At 40.3% G+C, this 19,334-nt stretch overlaps 1 protein-coding gene across 2 annotated transcripts in view; it reads right to left on the bottom strand.

The window, feature by feature from the left end:
* Positions 1-2,055: 2,055 nt before the first annotated feature.
* LDLRAD3 (low density lipoprotein receptor class A domain containing 3) overlaps positions 2,056-19,334 on the bottom strand; it is a 111,420-nt gene continuing 94,141 nt past the window's right edge. For both annotated transcript variants that reach the window (XM_063333767.1, XM_063333766.1), the window contains exons 5-6: positions 8,842-9,187; positions 2,056-7,170 (exon numbers count right to left, since the gene is read on the bottom strand). In XM_063333767.1, coding sequence (XP_063189837.1) covers positions 6,909-7,170; positions 8,842-9,187 — 608 coding nt within the window. In that variant the 3' untranslated portion in view covers positions 2,056-6,908. The remainder of the gene's footprint in view (positions 7,171-8,841; positions 9,188-19,334) is intronic.

A 19,334-nucleotide genomic window follows, 5' to 3' on the forward strand; every position in this document is an offset into this window, starting at 1 on the left:
CTCTGGCACAAACAAATGAGAAGAAAAAGCTACTCTGTCAAAGAATACATCATAATTCTTCATCACTGTGCTGCAACATGACTTGCATTTGTCAAGGAAATAGTCGGTATTCCAAATAAATGCCATAGACCATTCATTCATTCCTTCAATCAATCAAATTGACGCTGCCAGGGTGCTCCTCTAGAAGTGAGATGGTTTGGGTCAACCTGAGCTGTTACTCCTATTGTTCTTACACAGGTGAAGGCTCTTGTACTTTTGTGCTGAGAAATGACCATGGTTTAAAATTCGAAGGAGTTACAGGCTGTGGTATTAAGTAATGAGGTATGAAGTTTTTTACCTCAGGGTAACTGGTAGAAATTAACCTTAGGTGAGAGCTAAAAATAATAAAAAAAAAACCAAACCAAAAACCAACAAAAAACTACTGTCCTTTATAGTGGCTGTTGGGAAGCATATAGGAAGTAATGGTCTCAAATCAGTTCTCAGTGAAAAGGGTCTTCTCTACGGTATCCAGCACCAAAGCAACTGCGCTACTGGACCACCTTGTGCCCGTTCTCACAGAAATGCTAAGGGCCAGATCAGCCACAAAACTGCTCTACCTTTTTCATCTGCTGCGATCCCCTCGGTAAGGCTGTAAGGAATACCCTTGGGATTTTGAGAAGCAGATAATCACGTTTCGGTTTATCTATTCACAGTATGTTTGGCAGATAAACAGAAAAGTTAATTCCCCAGGGAGATCGATCCAGTACTTTTCCAAAGTGCTTTATGCAATATGCATACCCTCAACTTTGCTTTGAAAAGAAGAGCTGTGAATTTCCACGTGAAGATATTTTTACTTCAATTAATAACAGCTCATCATTTTGGACTACAGCTCCCCCAAAAGTGAAGAGCTGCTTAGTTATCTCACCAATAGATAACTGAGGCTGAATGATTAGGAGACTGCTTGCAAATCAGCAAGAAAAGATGCTGCATTCAGAAATCACTGCTGAAATAAACTGTGTATTTAATTTTTAAGGTGTAAAAATTAAGATCTTTAAACAAACGGAAGCAGAGAGAATAAAAATGACTAATCAGCAAGCTTAGCTGGAGTATGCTATTTATTTTCATAAGTGGCTGTCTTCTGAATCAACATTTCTTAAGTATAGCTCTTGCTGGGACATGACTGAACGCGCCAGCTCTGAGACACCAGTGTTCCCCCCGCCACGGAGAGCCCATTGTGGCAGCCTCAACAGCTCTGCCTCCCTTGTGCCGCTAGTGTAAATTCTGGATCCACAGCTACTGTCTCAAACAAAGATTACCATCTGAGAATTTCAGTGAGGGTATGTGACTTAATTAACCAGGAAAATGATAAAACTGACATGCCTTTGTGAAGGTAGCAAGTGGAGTTGAGTCATGGAAGTGAAATATGTCAACCTCCATATACTTACATAGACTGCAATATTTAGACATAACGTTTCCACCCATTCTCCTTAGTCTGTGAAAATTACTTCATAATACAAGGGGTACTTCCTAACACCAGTCCTTTGAGTGACAGGACCATCTCTAATTAAGTGCCTTGACAAGAAGGGTGTCTATGACCAAGATGTTAAGTGGGTCTGGACTTTGTGGCGCTGGATGGTTCACTTGATAGTGGTGGTGCCTCCATCAGGCACCTGCTGGGGAAAGAGCCCTGACATGGGACTTCAGCCAGACACACAGCCTCCACGGGGCATCTCAGCTTGAATCCGGCTCATGCGTCTGGCACATGGATCATGGACCTGGAGATAAACAGGGACGTTGTGCTAGGAACGTAAGTGGTGGGAAAGTGCCAAGCAGAAAGGGGGAGGCAGAAGCTAATGCTAGTAAATCCGATTGCAGCAACCACCACAGAGCATCAATCTCTGCCGAAGCCTCTAGAGCTTTGCTACAAAGTAGACAACAAGAAAACACAAATGCTTCAGACACCTCATCTTTGATAGCACAAACAAAATGGCAAAATGAAAACAAGTAATTATGAAATAAAGCAATTTTCATTTGTGTAAATATGGAGACATATATATCAGTATATTTTTATACACACGTGTACATGTGGGTTTTCAATATCACTTCCTTTTAAAAATGTTTAAAACCCGCAAAGATTTAACACAACTTAACATTGAATGCAAAGGAAGTCGGGAGAAGCCTCATGTAGGAGGCTATAGAACTAAAACAACTGAGACTTCATGAGACGGGACATCCTCACTTGTGAACAGCATTAAACCAACAACTTTATTCAGGAATACAGAATACATTTTTGAAGATTTCCAGTTTACAAAAGTTTAAGACAAGGTCGGGTTTCAACATACAGCCCCCCTTAAAGCTCTTATGTAACGTCTCCATTTCAAGTTCACAAAACCCCTCAAATCAGTAAAAAAAAGGACAAATGAAGGCCACAGTCCTGTACTGGGATACATTCAGGCAGAATCCAGCACAGTATTGAAATTCTTTCTGCAGTCACATATTTTAGTTCACGGGTGCAATATAGCCTTGTGTTAATAAAAAATATTTCAGATCTAGTATGAACTGGGAAGTGGAGCACTTGTCTTACCATTTTAGTTCCAGGCATTATATGCAAAGTAGCTTCCAATGAGCAACAGTTAAGAACAGTACTTGCCATCTGATCACCATGTTAAAAATACAGCATTAAATTCTTCCTTCATTTATACAATTTTAAATATTCATTAAAAATTAAATTCAGAATCAGTGTCCCTCTATCCTTTTCATCATTAATAGTTTTTCTTATCTACTAAAACCATTTGTCTTTTCTAAGATGTCTAAGAAGTAAAGCACACAAGATTAACAAGCTGCAGCATTAATTAAAATGAGAGTCGTCATCTCTTTCCTCCACTCAACTTCTAAATCTATCACAAGGGCCCTATTAGCTGTATCAAAGTGAAGTGGTGTAAATAAAACTGATTTGACTTAAAAGGAGAGGAAGGATGAATGCAGAGTTATTTAAAAACCACGGTGCAGTCAGTGTTGTTCTGTATGTCACTGTAGATGAGAACTGAGAAAACTATTCACAGGCTCTTTTTTAAAAGCATTACTGCCAGTTTTCCATCACCACAATACCAGAGAGGTAAACTGTAATTTGCCTGAAAAGGAACTTCAGATTATTATCAAGTGGATTCACTAATGGCCTCATTGTAAATAGAGAGCACTCCGACTTCAGCAGAGGTTACAGACACTCAAAACTCCTGAAATTTATTTGTTTATTTTTAAATAACCCAAATCTTGTTTCCAACAGGCTAATCCACATTCCTTCACTTCCCTCAAGTAATCATTTCTTCAAATTCCTTTGTTGGAAACATTTATATTAACACCTGTGCTGAGAACCACTCACAGTGGTCACCCTACAATACAGATGTGGAATCAGAATTTGGCTCTGGAAGAAAACTTTAATCAGTTCTACTTTTGTAAGAATAGGCCTTTGAAATAACATCCATTTGTTTAAATATTAAGTATGAAGGAAAGCTCCTGCAGGACTAACCTCAAACTAAAAGCTTAAGAGCAATTGCAAACAATAGTATGATCAATCCCAATTTTACTGGCTACTGGAAAGAAATCCTACCATGTGGTATTTCATGAACATTTAACTTCAGCCTTACAAGCTGCAGGATTTTCAATGAAATATTTAATTTCATCAGCATGGTTGTTGCTACCATGTTTTCCCAAAGATTCTACTGAATAATGCAGTATAATGCTGTATTAACACTACTAGAAGTGACAAGTTATAAACAATTTCTGTGTGACACAACAGCAATTTTCAAAGAAACCAGCTAGCAAATCTGTTCTACAAACCAGAAAACTGGAATAAGATTAAACCCCCCCTTAAAATTTTAGCCTGCCTTTTTGGAACAAGATACTGAACTTCTGTACTCCTCAAAGTTCAGTGGTCCCCATAACAAATAGGAAGACAAGACTTGTTTCTCTCTTTGGATCTCTAGAAAATGATATGTAACAACACCCAGAAATGTAGTTAACAGCCCCACAAACCGACATTCGATCAGAAAGGCACAATATCCTTTTGTAACTCGTGTTCTCAAAAACTAAAAGATTCCTATACAAAGATAAATACACCCTTAGCTGGAAGGGAAAACGTCACACCATTTAGAATGTTTTTTCTTTCTTTTTTTTTTTTTTGTAAAGTCCAAATGGATTATCTTAATGCAAAAGTTACATGAATATATACAACCTGAAAGAGTATCTTGAGATATATATATATATATATATATATATGTACATATATGACAGTGACTGACACAGAAGGCAGAAGCAGCAGGCTATGTCCACGCTTTTCCTGCTTCTTAGCAATGCAAGGCAATGTTTTTCAGATGCCACAGGCAAACAATATTTGGTTTGCACAGACCCTGGTGTCTTAGAATACACATGTTGAAATACAGTCCCCATTGCGTGAGGGATATGTGCGACCTAAGTTACACTGGACACGATGATTTAGCTTCTCTAATACAATCTTAGGCAACTTTGAAATTAAAAAGATGTCTAATTCTACTACTGCAAACTCTTCAATAATATGTTTTAAAGACCAATATAATGTTTTAAAAACTGCAACAGAAAAACGTTAAGGGTAATTCTGATACAGCACTACGTAGCTCTCTTACAGAGGCCTAGCAGAACCTTGACAAAAGGCAAGAGGGACGGCAGAGCCCAGTGCTCAGAGGAGACATCCCTGCACCCACCTTTACTGTTAACTCAGCTATGTACCTGAGTTTAACCCACCTGTAAAACACAGAATAACTGTCTGCTATGTGACAGTGACAACAGTCTGCCAATCAAGTCAGACGGAGTCATTAATTAGCCAAGTCACGCTTTGTGAAGGACAGCATAATTAATTAGATTGCCTGAGCTCCCAGCAAGGATGAAATGTGACCCAGTGCTGTACATTGTTTTACAAGGACCTAGGATCACCTTCACCAACACACTTCAAGACAGGCTGCCTAAGCTTGTAATGAAAGGCTGCCATTAATCTGCTTCCAAAGTCAGCCAGGCCCATCAGCATTAGAATTCTCCAGCGCTCCCCACTCTTACGTCTCATTCCTGGAATAACCTGTGCTTGCAAATCCGTCTGGCCCCTGCCTCTTACATACCATGGCAGTAGACTCCAGAGCTGGAAATGAAAAAAAAATACTACAAAAAAAATTCAGGTGTATGTGTGGGAACTGAGACAGACCTTGAGTCACTCCCCTACATACACTCAAGCTCAAAAATTCTTGGGTTCCGAGCATATAACCTTTGGACATAAGAAGTTACCTTAGAAAGATGGGGGGAAAGAAAGCAGAAGGTGTGGGCAGCCATCTTCCTTCATTTCCATTAAACAGCAAAGTCTGCTTAATGACACTGTTCATTGCATGGAAGGAGGAGTGGGAAACATGTCTGACAGACAAATATAAATAATTTTTCAAGGCCAATTTCCCTTGGGACAAGAGGAAGACACTGCATTGTGTTTTTGTATACTGAGCACAAGCAGAGCACTGCAGTGGCATTTAAATTCACAGCTAACCTTGCCTCCTGCCACTCTGCATACCTCTGAGATGCTTTCACATGGGTGATTCAACACTGTGCACTGAAACACACTTCACAGGAGACCATTCCAAGAGTCAGGACAAAACAGACACAAATAATTCTTTTTTTCTGCAGAAGCTAGAATTTCAACCAAACAAACATGAATAATGGCAAACTCCATAAAAAGCAAAGAGCATATCATCAGTGAAACCTTGACATTTTAGAGTTCTACTGGTCCAGTAGAACTGAACCTATGCAAAATACACTACTTACATACATACACATAGCATTAAACATGTATATCCATGCATGTACGTATACATGCTGTAAAACAGGGCTGACAAGCCCACCAGCTTTCACTACATGACCTGCTTTCAGCTATTTTACACATATAACAAACTAGTCATTCACATTAAAGCTTTCTGTGACGGGTGTTTGCCTCTGGCTGGTTTTGGTGTTCAAGATTTAGCTGAAACCGGGTTGGTTTTGGTTGGTTTTTTTTGTTTTGTTGTTTGATTGGGTTTTGGTTTTGGTTTTTTTTTTTCTTTTTTTTTTAGGAAGGAACACATGGACAAATGTTGTTTTGCCACACTTGAAAAGAAGTCTTGCGCTGGTTTGTTGAGAAGCTTCAGTGCCTCTGTACTCAGCCTTTAAGTCTCACAGATAAGCCAACTCCTGTGGCGTTCCTGAGAAAAACCATGCAAATTTGTCCTAGATATTAGCAATTGGGAAAAAAACCCTCATTTGCTCAGTTAGAGAGTTGTTGCATCTTCACAAGCTTAAACTTTGAAAATTACATTCACAGTTAGAATGTTCCAGACCATGAAGAAAAGGGTCAAGCAGGACATTTTCTGCAATGTGAGCACCACCAGTTGGCTAGCATTGGGCACCAGAGCTCCAAGCAGAAAGACTGCCTCTCATGTGCTTCAGTGACCACCAGTTGGCACCAGGCAGTAAGAAGAAACAGCTCACACGTTGACAGAATGGTAGGCAGTCTGAAAACCAAGAGTCCTTCTGGCATAGTTTTTGTGTGCAACATCTGTATGTATTATACATGCATATATATACATTCATATACAGTAAATAGTCCAAGAAATACATCACATCAGTTCTTTGACAAAGCACTGATGTTTGTCTTACTAGTCTGAACTGGAACTTGCTCATAAAAATACTGTGGAGAGCTGATGTAACTCTCACAGCTGGGTCTTTGATGAGCCCAAAATGCAAAACTCAAATATTAACTTAGTGTGGATTCAAATCAAGTCATCATTCAGGCACATGTACCCCTGAAACCTATTAGCCACAGCAGATTAACCCATACAGACTTGAAAAAGTAAATGCTTTCCTGCCCATCCCAAATACCGGAGCAGTTACGCTTCTCTTTCAGCAATGTGGTTAACCAGCAAATCGCTTTGATCTGCTGTCCTCTCCAGAAGAGTTCTGTGGCCATCCATGCTGCCATGGATATCTCTTGTCCAACTGCCGGCTGTGCCCAGAGGGCTTCCTGCCATGGGGGTGTCTGTGCTCACCAAGCTTCCCGTCCGAGATCGGTAAGGAGGAAGATCTGGCTGATTAGGGGATTCAGATTCAGAACAGTAAGGCGGTGGAGGGAGGTCAAACCAAGGTGGTCTGCTGTAAGAGACACAGCATAGTAAGAGGTTACTGAAAACAGTCGTACAGAAGAAAGTACGTAGTTTTCCAATTATGAAAAAAACAAACAGCATTTCTTAGCTTTTCCATGATGACAACTATCAGGAGATCCCAAACAGACCTGCCTACATTATTCAGGTCATCCCAAAATATCCACAGCACCACTGGGCACCAAGGTTTCTGGTCAAGATGCAACATAGCTAATTACATCCTGCTTAACGCTCTACACTCTGATTTTCATGGGTATGCACTTAACAACAAATCTTGGCTTACCCTCAAAGACAGCTGCAAGAGGTGAGACTTTTTCCTGTATAACATTTACACAACCTGAGAAAATGCTTTAAAAGAAATAAGGTAAGTAGTGGATTTACACCTATAGATGATGATGTGAACACCAGAAAGGTCTGAGGAAAACTCCATTAAGTGACAGAGATTAATAGCTTATGGTCTACAAATAAATAATGAACTGAATTCTCCACATGACAAATAACTTTTGCTGTCACGATATCACTTGCAGACCAACTACTATGTAGGCATAGACGAGATGAGTACTGGATTCAGGAAAACAGTTTTTTGGTTCTAACAGTAAACAAGTAAAGGGACTGAAAGGTTTAGCAGATTGATAACAGGTCCTGGGAGCAATTAGCTCTAAAATTGCTGATGCTTTGTATCAGCCCAGGTGAGCAGTGATTACAAGCTGGACTGCTGTTCATTTAGTTGTCCTTTCTAATGAAAAGATATCATTATTATGAATGTCAACATTAAGACAAGGGAGCTGCTGCCAAATGCAGGGGAGAATAAGAACGTAAAGATTATACCATCATTCTTAGATCCCAGAGTTTGTACTAAAAAATACTGACAGCGTGACAGTGAATGGTCCAGATCATTAAAGTTCATACCAAGCCCTTTTTATGTACAGAGGATGTCAGTCTAGGATTTTTGTCTGGAAAGACTTTACAAACAGAGGTTAAAATTAAGGTTAATTATCTACAAATAAAACCAATGTCCTAAGTACAAAAATATCATAACTCAAACCACACCCATCCAAAAAAACATACAAAGCACTTTCAGCTATTTAAAATGAGAACAGCACTTTCCATTTCAGAGTCCTGTTCTTTTCTTCTATTGGTAAAGGGAAAGCAGTGCAGACTAGAGAGACTATACAATTTCTTTATGCAAGAATTGAAGGCCTCTAACTTTTCTATACTTATCGCATACGAGGGTAATTTTTTTTTAAATAGTATGACCTATAACCTAGTTGGTTTTTGGCAAAACTCCACTTTCAGCTTTCACGTTTTGATTCCAGACTGGCACAGGATATCACTACTAGACAAGGGATACATTTCTTTGCATTCTCCTACCATCCTCAAAATCTCTACTACCAACAACATGCGCTAAGAGAGCATGACTTAAGTTTGCCTTAAATCCCTTTAATACCAGTAACAGTAAGGGGACCTGAGGACCGCGAATTTTTCATGTGCAGGGGGAGATCAAATTTGCCCAAATTTGGCGCTGTGCATGTGACAGAACTGCAACACCGTACTTCTGTCAAAAGCAGTAGTAAGGATAAATGGGAAGCAGAAGCACAGATTAACAGAGCTGCAAGCAGTAGCGTGCAACTTTTGTGAGCACAGAATTAGCTTCTGTACATACCTTTGGTCGAGCACAGCCTCTGAATAGGACGGCGGAGAGTCCAGGTCCACTGGTCTGTGGTAGGCCTGGTTGGACATGTACTGGATCCCATTGTTGACATTGTAGGTGACGCTGCAGTGGTGTGGGTGATCGAGGACCACCAGCCGGGACAGCAGGACAGGGTGCTGCAGTCGATGCACTGGCAGGGTCATGAGATTGTTGCGTTTACGTTGGTGATGCAGGACTAAGGCAAGAAAGGCCACCACGAGTACGAAAATGACAGAGCTACCAATGATGGCATAGGTAATACTAGGGTAGTAAAGCAGCTGATTTTCCGAGGTCACGTAATCTTGGCCGCTGCCTGCCTCTGCAAGACAAAAGGAAAAGGAAGCCTGAGATACAATATAAAATTGTTTCAATATAAAACTGCTCTTAAGCTATGCTGTGTTTTCCACTAATGCACTGTGTGACAAAAGCGAGTTTTCCTTTTTTCTTTGGATTGTGGAAAATTAGCTTATTAAGAGCATGTGCATGTAAATCAGAGATTGGCTGACTATCACTCAGTCCATCCTCACCTGCATTAAGTGCCAGCATATAAAGTACTAAGGAGAGACAAACTGAGAAAGAGGAAAATACACACTGTAGTAGGAAGCATGTGCACTATCATGGGAGTATCTCTCCCAACCCTACCAATTAACATTAACTTTTTGTTTCCAGAGGTGAGACACCCAATTCCAAGGCATAAGCACAGTACCTCCGCTGTACCCGGCAAACCATACTAGAATCAAAGATGTAAAAGGCCTAATCTTCACTTTCAATGATAACTTTCAGTGCAATCAAAGTTTACATAGAGTTTATCAAAAAAGGCAGCAACTACATCCTGTGCTCCACAGATCTAACAGTCCAAAATAAGTACAGGAGAAAATATAGACAGCTGCTGAGTAAAGGGTGGTTATTTGGATGTTTGTGACCAGAGTACCACCTGCCGGAAAAAATTCAAAAGAAGAAACGGTGTTGGAACAGCAAAAACAGCAATGTAAGCCTAGTAGATGTGATACCAGTAAGAGAAATGAAAGTCTAAAAGCAAAGAGTGCAGTGAAATAAGTGGATAGTAAACAAAACAAAACAAACCCCCCAAAGTAAACAAAAAAAATGGTTAGGATAGAACAAGATAAGGAAAAGAAAAAACATGAGCTGGGCTGATGCCATGAAAGATCACAAAGGTGAGCGTCAATTTGAGATGGAAATGGTGAAGGGAATGGTTGGAAACGGTGAGTGGCAGGGTGCAGGAGCAGAAGCATGACCTCAGGTAGCAGTATTAGAGGGATAATGAGGAGAATAAGAAGACCAGATCAGAAGAGGTACTTCAGACAGCATATAGTATATGCTTTATTTGCAGGAGGCACCGAGGAATTGGCAGTTACTGGGAATTGTAAGAGAAGTTACCGTTGAATTTGTTCAGTCATGATACAGTAGAAGGGATTCCCACCCGTGCTCTGGGCCCAGATAAGCAAAATGGTAATGGAATAATGACTGTGGACAACATCTGAAGTGATCTTGAACAGCATGCAAATCTTATAAGAAAACACAATACCAGGTAACAAAATGCAAAGGAGGAAAGAAGCTCAGAGAAGCAAAATGGCATAAACACACTGACGTGACCCTGTTGCACTTGAGGCCAGCACCAGCACCACAGAACCGTGTTCCTCTGACTCCATTTCAGCCCCCTGCTTACGAGGTCACACAGCCTTTGTGTACTGTTCTCTTTTTTGGGGGGAGAATTTCCATTTCTGTGCAGGCTGTAACTCCTTATAGCCTCAAAAAGAAAAATACTATTCTGATATAAGACATTCATCTACCTCAAGAAAAATGAGAGGCTGAGTAAAAAAACAAACAAAACAAACCCAACCCCTTGGCCTCCAAAATCCACACAATTGCAAGAGGACTATCCATCCAAATTCTTCATTTCCTACTGCAGAAGGCTGGGACAGTAAATCTTAACATACCATTTTCCTTTCTTTGGTCTGTCAGCTAAAACTGCTTTTTGGCCACTCAGAATTGCAACTTACAGATTTCTCTGGCAACTTACAAATAATGAAATATATACTAACTGTGTCCAGCATAGTAGAAGAACTTTCCTCAAGCACCCTTTGTTCTGCATCAAGATGCTTTGCGTATTTTTCTCAGTATTTGATTTTGGTAATTAACTTCCATGGTTAAACACCAAACCACATTTTCCAGCATCACTAAAAATAACTTATGCATTAGTTAGGTAAGACAACATTAAATGGCTAATCCTTTAAATGTCTACAGTTTAAATCATAGATTTTTTTAGCAAGAAGGGATGAGATGGGAAAGAAAGACTGTACCAGAACTAAGAGAACATGATTATTGGTCCTGCTACTGACTACAAAATCTACCACTCTTAAATAGAGCTCTTTTACTGGTGATGCCACTACAATCAGACCAGAGCTTTGCAGGCCAGCTGCAAGCCACAGTTTTCTTGTTACCTGGTGTCACACCTCAGTGAGGATCCTTACTAAATTTATTTACTTGTGCAACTGTGCTGGAGAGAAGGCAGAAATCATTGTTGCCAGTCAACACTACGTCTCTGGCTCACTTGGCAAAGTGAACAAAGTCTGCATGAAGCATGTAAATCACAGCAGAAGGGAGGAAAGGAATTTACGTGCATTAGTAATTTTAATTACAGCTCATCACATATTGCCGTGGCTTCTTCGATACACTCCTGAAATTCACCAGCTGAGAAATGAATTCATGTCAGGTATCATGGACAAGGGCCAGTGTAGGGAGTATAGTGACAAGCAGATCATTTTTATGCAACCATCAACAAGTTTATTTGCAAGGAATGATCTATGGGTGAATACCACTACCTGCAATTCTTCAGTGCAAGGAAGGTAAATATATTATGACATCCCAGTAAAATACCACAAGACTTTCATTCAACTTGGCTCACTGGTTACAGTGCATTGGCATAAGACTGAGAACAGGATGCCTCTGTAGACCTGATGAGACCTAGTTAATTACCATGGAATCATTCTGCAGCAGCACAGTCCCTTCTTTTTATAATCTCCACCTTATTAAAAGTGAAGAAAAATGAGATAAATTAATTATCCATCTGTTTAGGATAGTATCTTCTAGGTCCTGCATGAAAAGCGTCTATAAATCCAAACAGATTAACCAGACTGCTGAAGAAAAAATATTTTGACAGAAGTCATAGAATCATAGAATTGTTAGGGTTGGAAGGGACCTTAAAGATCATCTAGTTGCAATCCCCTTGTCGTGGGCAGGGACACCTCCCACTAGATCAGGTTGCTCAGAGCCCCATCCAGCCTGGCCTTAAAACCTTCCAGGGATGGGGCTTCCACCACCTCTCTGGGCAATCTGTGCCAGTGTCTCACCACCCTCATGGTGAAGCACTTCTTCCTAACGTCCAGCCTGAACTGACCAGATGGGACCTGATGGCCAGCTTTAGGACAGCTTGAAACAAAACCTGGTTTATCTGGTTTTATGATCCTTTTCATACAACAACCCTCATATCTTGCAGAGATTTTGGGTAAATTTGCAGTTAACATGGTGTTTTGAAGCTTTGGGATTACTGTGGCTAAAGAAACATCATTTGTTTACCAGTAACACTCTATTCGTTTTCAGGTTGTTAGATCTGTTGCTTGTATTGCCACTGTATTGTTCACTGCATCTCTGAGAACAAGAGCAATCTAAGGGCATGCCTACACTAGGGACCACTGATCTACGTAGAGACCTCTGAACCAGAAGTATAGCCATGAAGGTGCTGTTTTGAATAGTGCTATCTGGTGCAGTCTTTGAACCGCCCAACACAGCAATATTGCTTTTTGGGATCTAAATTAGCATCTCCATCAGTTCAGCTCATTCTAGCTTGTGTGTCTCTAGCATGGAGCTGCACTGAGGATTACAGATAAGTGAACATGAAAGAATCTGGTTTATCTGACAAGTGCTCTTTCTTGTGCCCCGGCCAGTGTTCAGTACTTTGCATAGAGACTCTCTCTCTCCCCATGCAAAGAATCCAGCTCCCTAAACATGCATATTCTTTATACCTTTTCAGGAAAAGACACAGAGCGCACCAATATCTCTGAGACAGATTCTGCCTAGGAAGATTCATCTATCATTGAAACACAGTCTTCTTCCACCACCTTAACAACCTTTTTCTTGCCCTATAGGTGGGTTTTCTCGGCCAAGAAGACATAACGTTAAGATCCCTTAGCAAAACACGCTCACAAGTGAAGTCCAGTGGTATTTCACTTTTGCTGTGGGGTAGTTTAAACCAAGAAAGACCAACTTGCATCCAACCTCCCTTTTCTAGCAAAGTCAGTACATCCAAGCCTGCAAAAGACGAAAGTAACGTTTCCCATTCAAGGAAAAGAAATGAACTGCCCTTAATGGTCTTCCAAAATAATGCTCTGTCAAGAAAACTGCTCTATAGCACAGCTAAAACAAAAGCAGAACTATCAGTTTTGCATATAAGAGACTTTGACTTTTCTTTGTCTTAGTATATATCTGATCATGTTGAAATAAATAACTTTTTGGTTATTGGTAACATTCTGGTTTTTTGTAGAGCCAGGTGAGTATACAGAGGTGTGGAAGGGAATGATGGGTATCTAGCTCAGACTGCTCAGTGAACCTCTATCCATTTTGTGCACTTCGTAATAGGGAGAAGGCAAGATATAAGAACACCTGAAAAATCTTAGCTGGACACGCACAACTACTTTAGAAAGAAAAAGCCATGACTCTCTAGTTCTGCTCTAGTAACTTTCAGCAAAGGTTTACATATCACAGAAGTCATTGAACTGAATTTCTTGATAATTAAGTCATCTTCTCCCAGAAGAAGCAGGCATTATCCAGGCAGGTTTAAAAAGTTATGTCTGCTCTGCTATTAAATGCAAATTCACAAAAAAAGGTGAATGAGCATGCTAATTTAGCTTAAATTCATGGAGTATTCTTTTGTGCCTTTTTTTTTTCCCCCTTAAGAAGATCTATGTTTTCTAATCACACCACATATAAACAAGTTTATCAATGCCACTTATGCCTACTACACTTTATTACCTGGGAAATACTGAATTTGCAGATTAGAGATTTTTTGAATGTAAAAAGCTTTGTGAATAATTCAGGAAAAGACTAATAAAGGAAACATAACAGGTTGTGCTCAGAGGGCTATATTATTGACTGTGAACAAATTTGCTGTCTCAAAGTTTTTAAAAAGATGTGAGAGTAACTGCGTTAAGTCTGCCAGACACAGGGACGAGTAGCTATTATTTTATCTTTCACAATCCTCTGCTCAAGCCTGGCTTTTCACAGTTCATCAGAGAAAAAGCTTTTGAAATACTTAATCTGAGCAGACATCTGTAGCCTTAATGAGCATGAGTCACGGTCCATCTCCAACAAAGACGCTACTGTAACAACACATTTAAATTCCAACTGGTTAAAGAGCAGAGCTGCAGCTTGGAAGGTTAAAGACGACAAAAATCAAATACAGACAGGCAGAGCCTCTGAACATTATTTACTTTTTGTGCTAGGAGTACCTAGGGCATCCAGCTAAGTCTCCAAAAGCTCTTAAATTTCTGATCCTTGATGATTTTATGTCCCACTAAAAGAAGTCTTATATAGATTTTGAGCACTGGACTTTCAGAATATTCTTCATTCTAGTGATGTCCTTTCTAACGCAGTTATCTTTTTTCCCTACTGCCCTTCTCCAAGCTACAAACAAGATCTAGCCCAGACAGCACAGCACCTTGCTTTCATGCAGTTCTGTGCTCAGTTACCATTAGTTCCCCTCCCCACGCATCTTCCTATTTCCTTTAGACACCCAAGACAAGGACTTGTTTTCAACTGCGTTCAAAGTGTGCTTTCTGCCCTGTTTTGGCTTCCTCCCTTTAAGGCACAGAAGAGAGATTTGTTAGTTATACGTACTGAACAGATCTTATCTGTGGGAACTGGCCAAAATAACACAATGTGATTACATCTTTGCTTACCAGGTACTTGGTAAATGGATAAGATTTCTGGGAAAGCAGCAGGATGAAACTCCAGCTCCTTCAAGGTACATCTACAACTGCGATGCCTCCACTTCCAGACAACACTGATCTGCACAGATGTCCTGGCTCAAAATGGCACCAGGTTATTCTGTGTTTCACCCTGTGCTAATCACGAGTATGCCTTATACCCAGGGACCAGAACCACAGCAGCCAGCACATCCCCCGAGCTAAGTTGGAGCAGAGGGTGCCTCTATTCACAGCTCTTGAAGTTGCCTATCAGGTAATTTTCTCCACCTCTGCCTGGCTCCCTGCCCTGCTATCTCCACCTGAAAACTAGATAATGATGTTCTTGGGCTCTCAGGATGTTCTCCCAAGCTCTTCTGTACCAACAAGAACTACATTGTCCTCAAAAGTGTGTTTCGAACATTAATCAGAAGTCTAAATCCCACTGGGTGCTCTGTCTTTGCCTATTCTTTCAGGTGACTGAAAAGACATTCATGACCTTGCCTGCATAAACAGATTAGGACATCTCAATACGGAGAACTTTCTATCCATATATATATTAGTTTAATCATTATTGGTATTAGTGGAGTGCCTTGGAACTTTGGTAACAAAATAGGATTTCTATGTACAATGCACTGTACAGGCTCCAAGCAAGACGACGGCCATTGTTCCAAAGAATTTAAAGCCAAGCGTAAGCCTCATAGTTATAAGCCTATACAACTAACTAGCAAGATACAGATAAACCTCAAGACAGTATTAGTCAGCAGAATTAGCAGCAGTCTCAGCACAACTCATTCAGCGCATCAGAATGAGTGTGTTACCCGTGCCTTCCTCCTCAGACTTAACCCCCTCATCCTGACCACAAGCAGTGCTTTCAAGTCTTTGCAGCTGCTGAAAGAGCATCTGAGTCATCAGACAGAAGATCAAGAGCCTCCCCTCTCACATGTCCTCCTTTTTATCTTCTGCAGGGTAGGATAATTATTCCATGCGCTTTACACATCGAAGTTTAAACGTTAAAAAAAAAAAGGAAAGCAGCAAACTGAGCAAATAAGTAGAGAACTAAGAAACACTTAGCAGTAGCCATGGGAACTAAAGATCTAAAATTAACTTGTCAGCAATGTAAAAACCTGCAAGGCCAAAATCTGCCAGCAAGCACAGAAACAAAAGGTCCAGGCTTGGCAGCTAGGTGGAAGCCAAGGAGGAAATTAAAATGTTACTCAAATGCACGCTGACATTGATCTAAGCGGCACCTCCTGGACATGGGGTAGCCCAAAAGACTAGTGGTGTAATTTGATTAATTCACAGCCAGTACAGAAATTACACTCAAAAGCAGGGCAGAATATGAAAAGGATTAACTTTCCCCCAATAAAGCCCTCCCTTCTAAATGGAGGGGTTCAGTTACTTCTCTTTATCTCCTCTTTCTCCTTTGAAAATTGAGGGTCACCATCAAGAAGACTGACAAGAAGTTAGTTACCATACACTTCTCAATATTTTATGACAGGAAGATGCCACTCAGCAAGAGCCTGATGCACTGAAAGCTCTAGGGGCTTCTACTACTATTGTCCTCGCAGTCACTCAATTAAACTTGTTCCGCAGAACGAAAATCTCAAATAGCAGTGCCACTAAAGGGCTCTTTGGTGGGCCAAGCTTATGAAATAAAACAAGAACGTGCTTCAAAGAAAGAAAAACTGTATTGTCTTCGCAGCATAAATGTGGTCTTGGTGCTCTTGCCAAGACCTTTGACAAAAGCAGCATCCCAGGCTCTAGCCCCAGCGTTTGCACTGAGGCCGAGTTGGAGATAACAGCAATTGATCTTTCCCCTTAATCTCCAAAGAGATATTCCGCACAATACTCCCCAACTGCAGGAAAAGTCCAGATTTTGGGTCTCTAGTTGCTGTGTAATCCACTGTGTACAATTAATGAGTAGTACTGTATAGTCTTGAAAGTTAGAACAAAAGAATGTTTTAATGGAAAAGTTAACAAAACTGTGAAATTCAACCAGCAAGACCCAAGCGGACTCACAGTTAGCCTCCAACATCAGCTTTATCTTCACTTCTTTAACTAACGGCATAACAAGTATATTTTCTACCAAATATATATGTGTATGTGTGTATATATGTATAAATATAAAAATTTTCTACCAAATACCTTGGGAACACTGGCAAATTTATATGCAAGTGCACCTTCTTTTGCAAAGGCAAATTGCAATAACGGAGCTCTGAGGTAGGTAAGAGCCTGGATATTATATCAGCTCCCTGCTAGCACAGAAGCATGTTCTACCTTGATTTATTTTGAAAGGTCTTAAGCAGTTTCAAGTCAAAAGTATGAAGGAAAAGAAATTTGTCAAAGGCCATGGGTGCCTTTGCCTTTCCTATTCCAGTCTGACCCTGAGAGTTTAGAATCCAAGTTTCCATGACATGCTCTGCTAACATTCCTTGCTATTATTTGAATATCTAGGAGGAAAAAAAAACCCATCTCAAAACAAGAAGTAAACTAATTACAATGAAAATCAGTGGATGAAATGCTTGTGTTTTTATCGTGTACCAACCCTGAAACTAAATTACACCACATTGCAAAACTGTTACCAATTTATCTCGGGTGATCTACATGGCTGCAAAAATGCACATTATTTCAATGGAATGGAAAAAGCTGAATGTGGGATGCCGTACAGGACAGACAGATGAATCGCATTTTTACAGCATTTATTCTGGAGGTTGGTAAGAAGAGACACACACTGTTGAGCTAGAACGTGCACATTAACTTTTTCCTAGATACCGCCTTAGTGGTATGGAGAGCTGGTGCATAAGAAGGATAATAAGGCTTGAAGAGATGCGGTGCAGGGTTTACCGAGCCTGCAGAGTCAGCTATACTTGGCAAGGAATAGTGCTTAAGCATGATTTAGATATGCTGTAAAGTAAGTTTTTAATCAGCTTTTAAATTTAGTCTAATCATTCAAGGACTGTATTTTTGAAAAAGCGTTCGTAAAAAGTCCATACCCTGTCTTATATATACTATTATAAATCCTATTTTTTTCTAGAATTGTGAAGAGGAAGAGATATTGTCAGATACACAGTCCATAAAGCTTCACTCGTTCAAGATAGCATCCTAATGATTTAGAAACCATTAGCGGGTTGTGATCTTGAGTAAAAAAAATAATCAAATCAGAACGCAGAGACAGACAACACCTGCTAGGTCACCTAATCCTTTTCCTAGGGTCACATTTCACATCACGCATTCATACCTACCCAATGTCCCTTCACTGACTGCTTCTAGGATGCAACAGAGGAAATGGGTGGCAAATTCATTCTAGCAAGAGACCTGCAGGCTGTCCTGTCTGCCTCTAGGAAGCAAAAGGAGAATGGAGAGGAAAGCAAGACCAAGATAATTGAGTGGATTTGGTCAGATGTGCAGCTGAAACTAAGACGGATCTCAGTGCTTGCACCAAAGAAAGCACCTGTTTGAAGTTACATCATGAAACACTTTGCTTCTTAAAGCTATTCTGACTTTGCATTACAATCATTTTGACACACAAACTAGTGTTCCCTTCCAGCTACAAGCTCTGTAAACTCAGTGTAAACAGCAAGAAAGTCTTGCCAAACAGTGGCCTCAGTAGTTTCACTATGTTCAGGTTACACCTTTAGGAAAGTCTTAACAAACACCATACTTGGTTGCAAATCAAACTCTAAATCTTTCCTTTAATGTTATAAAAAAAGAAATAAAGCATAAAACACAACAGCAAAGATGACAACAATTGGTTGTGAAAGTAGCTATTGCATAGCTCTGTTTGGCCTTCATGATCACAAGACACAGACTATCAAATGTCAGAGAAAGAGAGGGGGAAGGAAAAAAAAGAAAGAGAAGCAAGCAAGGAAAAAAAAAGAGAAGCAAGTGAGGAAAAAAAGGAAAGAAGCTGCATTTGAAAGCTAGTGTACACAAATGGGACACTGACAAGCATCTGGAAGGCATTAACAACTGGAAGAAGATAAACTTGTGCTTTTCATTCTCTGCTAAAAATCTCACCTGATCAGAAAATGTGACACTGAAAATAGGGAGTGGGAGGGAACCATTCAAAGGCTGTAGCTGCCAGCGTTTCATTGCAAAACGGAAAGCTTTTCATGGGGACCCTAAGGGCTCTGCCCTGGTACTATTCGATAACTACCTGAATGACAAAGTAGAGAGAATATCCTTACTCAGCTTGCTGATAGGCACAACACAAGCACCCTGCTAGACAAGATTAAAATTCAAAATGATCATCAAATAGCAGAGACGGTCAGGATCACATGTAGTCAGGTGTCACAAGAGAATAGGGTGTTAACTGGCAATGAAAAACGCAACCCCAACAGTACCCAGCCCTAGCAAGGTGTCTGCTGGGACACCTTGCTCAGATCCAGCTCAGGACATCACACTTCAAAAAAAAAAAAAAGCAAAGTTGAACCAGAGCTTGGTGGAGAACAACATGATTTATCAGATGTCTGTAAGACACTAAGA

Source organism: Chroicocephalus ridibundus, chromosome 4, assembly GCF_963924245.1.
Source record: "Chroicocephalus ridibundus chromosome 4, bChrRid1.1, whole genome shotgun sequence".
Lineage (NCBI taxonomy): Eukaryota > Metazoa > Chordata > Aves > Charadriiformes > Laridae > Chroicocephalus > Chroicocephalus ridibundus.